General features: G+C 43.3%; 1 protein-coding gene across 1 annotated transcript; it reads left to right on the top strand.

Moving 5' to 3' along the window:
• The first annotated feature begins 223 nt into the window (after window positions 1-223).
• On the top strand, window positions 224-8,684 carry LOC127906100 (gastrula zinc finger protein XlCGF17.1-like). Its single transcript, XM_052513279.1, has 3 exons — window positions 224-359; window positions 3,589-3,819; window positions 7,183-8,684. The coding sequence occupies exons 2-3, from the start codon at window positions 3,735-3,737 to the stop codon at window positions 8,097-8,099; spliced, it is 1,002 nt and encodes a 333-aa protein (XP_052369239.1). The 5' UTR covers window positions 224-359; window positions 3,589-3,734; the 3' UTR covers window positions 8,100-8,684.
• The last annotated feature ends 825 nt before the right edge of the window (window positions 8,685-9,509 follow it).

Genomic DNA, 9,509 nt, shown 5'->3' with positions numbered 1-9,509 from the left:
CACTGTCTCCGACTGATAGATGGTAGCAGGGTGAACAGGCCGTGTCTCTGGTGGCTGAGGTTCTTGATGATCTTCTTGGCCTTCCACAGAGATCATCTACAATGCATATGTAATGGATTGAAAAACGTAGACACTAAAACAGACAACGCTTTAGTTTTTTAAAACCAAGGTTTATTTGTCAAGCTAATCAATCTCACTTACATTCTACATGCTTTAGCAGTAATTAGTCCATCAGTCCAATAGATGTCGCTGTTGCACTGTGGTAGTGGAGGGGGGGACCGGAAGTTCCGGTAGAGGCACACTATTCTTTCGAGTGAAGAGAAAGCCAGAACTGCTGTCCTTTTTTCTTGTTACTACAGGTACGTAAATAGCACTTTTAAACGGTCTAATATTGGAATAACGCCATGACATGTTAGATAACAAACCAATCAAGGTATTATAACGTTTGGGAAAGGTTTTGTGTAAAGGCGAGTGAGTGATGAACGTGATTTATAAAAAAGCACACGGCGCGGGGTCCACAACACGTTCATTTGTTAGGCTTTGCAGGTTCGTTAGCTCAGTGGGTTTCGCCTCGGGATGTTCAGAACAAAAACATTTTGGAAATTTACAGATAAAAATCCTCTGAATATAACTGACATGGTTCATTAGAATCAGAGGAATGTTTGTTCAACATAATACATTTCTATCTGATGTGGCCAACATCTCCGTCCTCCAGCTGGACATAGGCCTGATGTCCGCCTGTCCCGACCTTTGTGAAGCTAGCCACAATAGAGGCATGTGTGGTTCAAACTCAAAATAAAAATCCCTCTTAAAGCGATAAACTGATACAAAATAGTGAAATCATGTCATATTTGGACAAAATAACGCAGAACATGGTTGGAGTATTATTTATTTACAATGAATTACAATAACGAATTATTTTGAAAATAAACTGAAATCCCACTGTGGCGGTATTAGACCACATCATTGTATTCTTATATGACTTTATGAAATGAGTTGGATTGTGCGCCCATGAAACAGGTGACACCAACAGAAAACTATTATCAACAGTTTACACAAATATTAGCTTCTTAGCTCTTATTGCAGGACTTTGACTGTGAAACATCACCTTCCCAGTCAGTCTATTGCAGGGTTACTCCTGATAAAGTTGGGAAGCTGATGGGTCTTTCAGCGCTGAAATAGACAACATGATTAGTCACAGGAACCAGGACTATAAATAAAGCCAATACAACTGGCTGTTTTACAAACGCTAGGCCACATGGATGGACATTCATAAAATATAGTTATAGGCCGACATTGTAGGATACACCCCAGTAAACACGGACCGACGTCGACGTCTTTTGAATGTCTTTTTTTGACTTGGCCCAAACATCAAACCACATCTGAATCAATCACTCAGACCTCATGAGGCAGGTTTCCATTGACCAGGATATATTCGACCAAAGTTCAACGGGCGGATTTGTTTTGTCAAAGTTTATTTATTCCGACAAGTGAGGATAGAAACGGTGTTTTGAATAAATGATGATTGCTGAATACGCGGTGCGTCATTACGTCCAGCTCTTTTTATCCACACAATATGGTTTTTCTAAATGGCAATAAAAAAATCACTGGACAAGTTATTGGAAACATAGCTAATTTCACAAGATTTGAAAGCACTACAGCAGAGTACACGAAAGTAAAGCTTAATTCAGTACAACAGTACAGAGTATAGTACAGTATAAAGTATTGTACTTTACTCTAATGTTCTCCATTGGGGCTGGACGATATGGACCAAAAAATCATGCAGCTTTATCTTGAGTTTTCAAACTTCTAGGCGATTCACCATAAATATCTCAGTTTAGTTTCTCTATAAATGATCCTTGTACAATTAAAGGTTGAATACACTGCATTTCAAACAGTCAATAATCTAATGAATTCAGGGCGTGTGAAGTTATACCGAGGCTAAATATAAGCCATCCACAACCATAACACCCACTAATCATTTATTATTTTATCAAAATAGTTGAACATGCTTTTTTGTTGTTACGATAATCACTGATCTGGCTTTCAATTCTGTCTATGAAAATGACCGTTTGTTAAAAATGTACTAACTTATTGTAGCAGGCATTAGCCTATAGAAAATGAACACAGGTCTGTCTCATCAAAAATCTCTCAAGCCCACGTGCTAGTGATTAGCCAGCTAATCTTTATATAACAAGTTTCAGTCAACTTGGATCTATTTGCTAACAAGGTTGAACAGTTGAAGTGTTATGAACACACCATTCTGTCTCCAACTGTTTGAAAAGCATGTTAGCCTGTCCACTTTGTTCAGATGTTAAATCAAGTGGCCAACCTTATTTCTGTCTCCAACTGTTTGAAAAGCATCCTGTCCACTTTGTTCAGATGTTAAATCAAGTGGCCAACCTTGTTTATGCTTATTGCACATGTATAAAACAGACTAGAGCGCTATTATAAAAGTATTTGGCTAAAATACTGCTAGCAGTACTAATACTAGCATTCATTTTCCAGAATCAATGTTCATTGATACTCTGGTTTTAGTAGTGTAACTCTGCTCTCAATCTGAGTAGTTGAGACATAAAAAGGGTTTTGATAGAAAAGGTAACTTCTCCTCTATTACAGTAAAATAATGTCTCAATGTGTTTTGGTGTCCGTATGAGCCCTTCTTTTGGACCAAACCACAAATGTAAATAGCTAGTTAAAACCGCTTGCCAGGGAGGAAGATGTGGTGATCTTGCAACTTTGCTGGTGTGAGAGGCAAGGGGAGGGGCTTGGTGTGTGTAAATCCTAGAGGAAAAGGCCAATGCTTTTCTATGAGTTTGTTTTGGACCTTCCCTGCCTTCCCACCTTTGGAATAACAATTCCCATTGTTAGGTTGGAGACTGAGAGGAAGAGACAGACTCCACCTCTATGTAACCCATTTTAGGATGGGTCTGCATCATCCATAGAAATGGAGAGAAGACCACCTCTATGTAACCTGTTTTAGGATGGACATTGCCATTGAGGGCTTCTACCATTTTAAAGTAGTCAACTGTGTGGGGATTCCTATGGGTTAGGAGCAATTAGCTAATTATCAGAGCATTGCCTTCTTCAAATTGGGTGCTATGGTTTGTAAATGTCTTTAACCCCGGCATCTAGATTATTCAGGAAAATCGTGAATAGTGCTGCCTAAAACAACTGCAACCTTGTACTAAATGGTTTTGGAGTCATTTATATGAATTCAGGAAATCTACTATAGGTTCTGTACACTAATTTTTAATTTTACCTTTATTTAACCAGGCAAGTCAGTTAAGAACATATTCTTATTTTCAATGATGGCCTGGGAACAGTGGGTTAACTGCCTGTTCAGGGGCAGAACGACAGATTTGTACCTTGTCAGCTCGGGGGTTTGAACTCGCAACCTTCCGGTTACTAGTCCAACGCTCCAACCATGTTAATGTTGTGTAATTTAAGGTGTGCACTTTGTCTCATGGGAAATTAATAAATGGTTTGTTGTCAATGTTTAGCGACCTGATCTAATATATTTTTAGAGAATAAAGTGCCAGATCTGTCAAGACTAACTTTTGTGTCCATGTCTCTTTATTACTACAGACCGACTCAGATTAAGTCTGAGGTCGGTAACATCAACAGTGAGGACAAACCCAACCTGCCTCTCTCCTTCCACACTGAGTCCAAACCTACAGTCACTGGGTCCTGATTGTGACAGTGGAGCCCAGTTTGTACCGCAGGATCCAGAGATGGCATCAATGAATCTGGAAGACTGCAGTCAAACACTGAAACTGAATGTCATCATTAAAGATGAAGAAGAGGAGGAGAAGATTGGTAAGATCAGGTTCTATCTATAAATTTGACCTTAAGTTATGACCCAGTCTATTGATAGGTTGAATTCTGTAATTCTGACAACACATCCCTGAACAACTGGGTTATCTGGAGTGATCAGGAGAGTAGACTAAAGAAGTGAAGTAGACAGAGAGTAGACTAAAGAAGTGAAGTAGACAAACTGCCGGTCTTTTAAAGCTCTATGAAATGAGTCTGTGTAGTTACTAACCCTTGTAATAGTGAGAGGAGGATGATATGAAATGAGTCTGTGTGGACCAGTCCGTTGCCCTCCCGGGTGGACCAGTCCGTTGCCCTCCCGGGTGGACCAGTCCGTTGCCCTCCCGGTTGGACCAGTCCGGGTGGACCAGTCCGTTGCCTGTCTGGGTGGACTAGTCCATTGCCTGTCTGGGTGGACTAGTCCATTGCCTGTCTGGGTGGACCAGTCCATTGCCTGTCTGGGTGGACCAGTCCATTGCCTGTCTGGGTGGACCAGTCCATTGCCTGTCTGGGTGGACCAGTCCGTTGCCTGTCTGGGTGGACCAGTCCGTTGCCTGTCTGGGTGGACCAGTCCGTTGCCTGTCTGGGTGGACTAGTCTATTGCGGAGGGGACGGCACACCACTATCACCAGTAATACATTTAGCCTACCGTTAATTCTCATAATTTCTAATCTACAATGTTTGTTTGGTTACGGTAATGCATTCAATATACACTGCTCAAAAAAATAAAGGGAACATTAAAATAACACATCCTAGATATGAATGAATGAAATATTCTTATTAAATACTTTTTTCTTAACATAGTTGAATGTGCTGACAACAAAATCACACAAAAATTATCAATGCAAATCAAATTTATCAACCCATGGAGGTCTGGATTTGGAGTCAAACTCAAAATGAAAGTGGAAAACCACACTACAGGCTGATCCAACTTTGATGTAATGTCCTTAAAACAAATCAAAATGAGGCTCAGTAGTGTGTGTGGCCTCCACGTGCTTGTATGACCTCCCTACAACACCTGGGCATGCTCCTGATGAGGTGGCGGGTAGTCTCCTGAGGGATCTCCTCCCAGACCTGGACTAAAGCATCCGCCAACTCCTGGACAGTCTTTGGTGCAGTGTGGCGTTGGTGGATGGAGCGAGACATGATGTCCCAGATGTGCTCAATTGGATTCAGGTCTGGGGAACGGGCGGGCCAGTCCATAGCATCAATGGCTTCCTCTTGCAGGAACTGCTGACACACTCCAGCCACATGAGGTCTAGCTTTGTCTTTCATTAGGAGGAACCCAGGGCCAACTGCACCAGCATATGGTCTCACAATGGGTTAGCTTTATGTAAGCTAGTTTTGACAATGGCAATAGAAGTTCATTTAGATTTGTATCATTTTCATTTAAATATATATACACTGCTCAAAAAAATAAAGGGAACACTTAAACAACACAATGTAACTCTAAGTCAATCACACTTCTGTGAAATCAAACTGTCCACTTAGGAAGCAACACTGATTGACAATACATTTCACATGCTGTTGTGCAAATGGAATAGACAACAGGTGGAAATTATAGGCAATTAGCAAGACACCCCAATAAAGGAGTGGTTCTGCAGGTGGTGACCACAGACCACTTCTCAGTTCCTATGCTTCCTGGCTGATGTTTTGGTCACGTTTGAATGCTGGCAGTGCTTTCACTCTAGTGGTAGCATGAGACTGAGTCTACAACCCACACAAGTGGCTCAGGTAGTGCAGCTCATCCAGGATGGCACATCAATGCGAGCTGTGGCAAGAAGGTTTGCTGTGTCTGTCAGCGTAGTGTCCAGAGCATGGAGGCGCTACCAGGAGACAGGCCAGTACATCAGGAGACGTGGAGGAGGCCGTAGAGGGCAACAACCCAGCAGCAGGACCGCTACCTCCGCCTTTGTGCAAGGAGGAGCAGGAGGAGCACTGCCAGAGCCCTGCAAAATGACCTCCAGCAGGCCACAAATGTGCATGTGTCTGCTCAAACGGTCAGAAATAGACTCCATGAGGGTGGTATGAGGGCCAGACGTCCACAGGTGGGAGTTGTGCTTACAGCCCAACACCGTGCAAGACGTTTGGCATTTGCCAGAGAACACCAAGATTGGAAAATTCGCCACTGGCGCCCTGTGCTCTTCACAGATGAAAGCAGGTTCACACTGAGCACATGTGACAGACGTGACAGTCTGGAGACGCCGTGGAGAACGTTCTGCTGCCTGCAACATCCTCCAGCATGACCGGTTTGGCGGTGGGTCAGTCATGGTGTCTCTGGCAGCCCATGTGCTCGCCAGAGGTAGCCTGTCTGCCATTAGGTACCGAGATGAGATCCTCAGACCCCTTGTGAGACCATATGTTGGCCCTGGGTTCCTCATAATGCAAGACAATGCATGTGGCTGGAGTGTGTCAGCAGTTCCTGCAAGTGATGCTATGGACTGGCCCGCCCGTTCAAATTAAGCACATCTGGGACATCATGTCTCGCTCCATCCACTCCATTGCACCACAGACTGTCCAGGAGTTGGCGGATGCTTTAGTCCAGGTCTGGGAGGAGATCACTCAGGAGACCATCCGCCACCTCATCAGGAGCATGCCCAGGCATTGTAGGTTGAAAGTCATGCGTTCTCCGATACACAACCCAACCAAGCCGCACTGCTTTTAACACAGCACCATCCAACCCGGAAGCCAGCCGCACCAATGTGTCAGAGGAAACACCGTGTACCTGGCAACCTTGGTTAGCGCGCACTGTGCCTGGCCCGCCACGGGAGTCGCTGGTGTGCGATGAGACAAGGATTTCCCTACCGGCCAAACCCTCCCTAACCCGGCCAATTGTGTGTCACCCCACGGACCTCCCAGTCGCGGCCGGTTACGACAGAGCCTGGGCGCGAACCCAGAGTCTCTGGTGGCACAGCTGGCGCTGCAGTACAGCGCCCTTAACCACTGCGCCACCCGGGAGGCCTCATTTAGATATAAAGACTTTATTATAAATTAAATGAACATCATAACGCAGCAGCGGGAGGAGGAGAGTCGAGAACAGATGTATTTTATTCTGGTTACGCTATATTGATCTCTGGCTCCCTCGTGAGTATTTTGTGTGTCTTCATTTTTAAGTCGCAGTGCTTAAAGCATCAGACAAGCTCAGTAGCCTCCATATAGTTGATTTGATTCAACCACATATATATGGAAATATACATGTTTTAAAATGTAAACATTCGATTGGCCGAAAGAAAAGACTTGTTTGACCAGGATAAAAAAAATAGTCGGGACAGCCCTAATAGCTTTATTCCCTGTATTGTACAGCCTACTGTTGTGAAGTCATATGTATATCACACCAACTGACTGGTTCTTCTGATGTTGTTCACACAGGAGACCATGTTGAGACATTCTCTACATCCAGAGAGCAACAGCAGGAAGGTCACAGGGCTAAAAAGTCTCACCACTGCCCACATTGTGAGGAGATATTCCCAATTCTATCAAAGCTAAAAAAACACCTTAAAATACACACAGGAGAGAATCTGTATCCCTGTACTGACTGTGGGAAGAGATTCACGACATCAAGGTCTCTGACAGTTCATCAGAGAACACACACAGGAGAGAAGCCTTACTCCTGCTCTGACTGCGGAAAGAGTTTCTCTAGAATGACCAACTTAAAAACACATGAACGTATACATACAGGAGTGAAGCCTTACTCCTGCTCTGTCTGTGGAATGTGTTTCTCTAGACTAGGTGACTTAAAAACACATGAACGTATACATACTGGAGTGAAGCCTTACTCCTGCTCTGACTGTGACAAGAGTTTCTCTCGACTGGGCCACTTAAAAACACATGAACGTATACATACAGGAGTGAAACCTTACTTCTGCTCTGACTGTGGAAATAGTTTCTCTCGACTGGGAAACTTAAAAACACATAAACGTATACATACAGGAGTGAAGCCTTACTCCTGCTCGTACTGTGGAAAGCGTTTCTCTCGACTGGGCGACTTAAAAACACATGAACGTATACATACAGGAGTGAATTCTTACTCCTGCTCTGAATGTGGAAAGAGTTTCACTCGACTGGGCCACTTAAAAACACATGAACGTATACATACAGGAGTGAAGCCTTACTCCTGCTTTGACTGTGGAAAGAGTTTCTCTCGACTGGAAAACTTAAGAAGACATGAACGTATACATACAGGAGAGAAGCCTTACTCCTGCTCTGATTGTGTAAAATGCTTCACAACATCAACTGACCTGAAAGTTCATCAGAGAACACACACAGGAGAGAAGCCTTACCACTGATCTGACTTACAGCTGAGCTAAAAGGGTCATCGATGAACACACACAGAAGAGAAGCCTTACTTCTGCTCTTAATGTGGCAAGAGTTTCTCCAGATTGGGCAATGAAAAGACACAAAAACTGATACACACTTGAAGAGAAGCCTTATCACTGCACTGACAGTGAGGGGAGATTCTACAGATTGGGCCATTTAAAGACACCATTGTATACATAAAGGAGAGAGTCCTTGTCAGTTCTCTCAGACCAGCTGAGATTAGTCACTCAATCACTTAATTTTAATTTCATAAAATAATTGTCAACACTCTATTGCAATCCTATTGTTTCTCACTGTGAGAACTGTGCAGAGGAAAGGGAGCATTCTAGAATGTTAGCCTTTCTTTACTGATCAGTGTGCTCCATGTCAGGTTGTGTGTTTTGTTAGCTTCTACTGTAAAGATACTGAGATCTTGGATTTTCCCTTAGGGTTGAATGTCCTCTGTGAGGCGTCTGATGGTTGACTGGGTGGTACTGCTTCCCTCTACAGTTTTCTGTGAGAATGAGCTGGTAGACACAACATACACTGAGTGTACAAAACATTAAGGACACCTGCTCTTTCCATGACAGACTGACCAGGTGAACCCAGGTGGGCTAAGGAATGAAAACACTGGAAAAAAATCCTGTTCCTGCTGTTTCATGCTTTACACCACTGCATGCATCCATGCCGTGTCAGCATTGCAGGCTGGTGGTGTGATGGTTGGGGTGTGTTTTCAGGGCACACATTGGGCCCCTTGATAAAAGATGAACAATGTTTGAATGCTACAGGATATCTAAAGAATATCAGGTGCCTCCCTTCACTGCAGTAGTGTATCCATCTGCAAATAGATTTCTTCAGCAGGATTATGCCACAAGGCTTGTCCAGGAATGGTTCCAAGAACATGACAGTGAATTCAGTTTACTGCAGTGGCCTGACGAGTCACCAGATCTCAATCCAATTGTGCATCTGTGGGAGGAGATGGAACGAGCTATTCGGAGTAGAGATCTACTCCCAGCCAACTTGACACATCTTTGGGAAGCATTGGAGTCAACATGGGCCATCATCCCTGTGGAATGCTCTCAACTCCTTGGCCAGTCTATGAATGTGTTCCTAATGTTTGTGCACTCAGTGTATATCAGATAAAGATGGTGTGATCAGTTTTTAGCTTTAGTTTGGGTGGATTATTTTATATTACTAAACAACTTTTGTTTAATGATAAACAGGCTATGAATCGAATACTTGTGTTTATGAAATTGACTACTTGTGTTTAATACGAGATGCATTATTTTAGTCATTGATGATGAATGTATTTGAATAACCTTATTGAAGTTAATTGATCTGTCAGGTAGCCAGCGGTTAAGAGTGTTGGGCCAGTAACTGAAAGGTCGCTGGTTTGAATC

The sequence above is a fragment of the Oncorhynchus keta genome, unplaced genomic scaffold, assembly GCF_023373465.1.
Source record: "Oncorhynchus keta strain PuntledgeMale-10-30-2019 unplaced genomic scaffold, Oket_V2 Un_contig_998_pilon_pilon, whole genome shotgun sequence".
In the NCBI taxonomy this organism is placed as follows: Eukaryota; Metazoa; Chordata; class Actinopteri; order Salmoniformes; family Salmonidae; genus Oncorhynchus; species Oncorhynchus keta.
This window is presented reverse-complemented; position numbering and strand designations above follow the sequence as displayed.

Coding starts and splice junctions, on each gene's coding strand:
- LOC127906100 (XM_052513279.1), top strand. CDS start 3,735: ATGGCATCAATGAATCTGGAAGACTGCAGTCAAACACTGAAACTGAAT. Junction 3,820..7,182: donor AGAAGAGGAGGAGAAGATTG/GTAAGATCAGGT, acceptor TTGTTCACACAG/GAGACCATGTTGAGACATTC.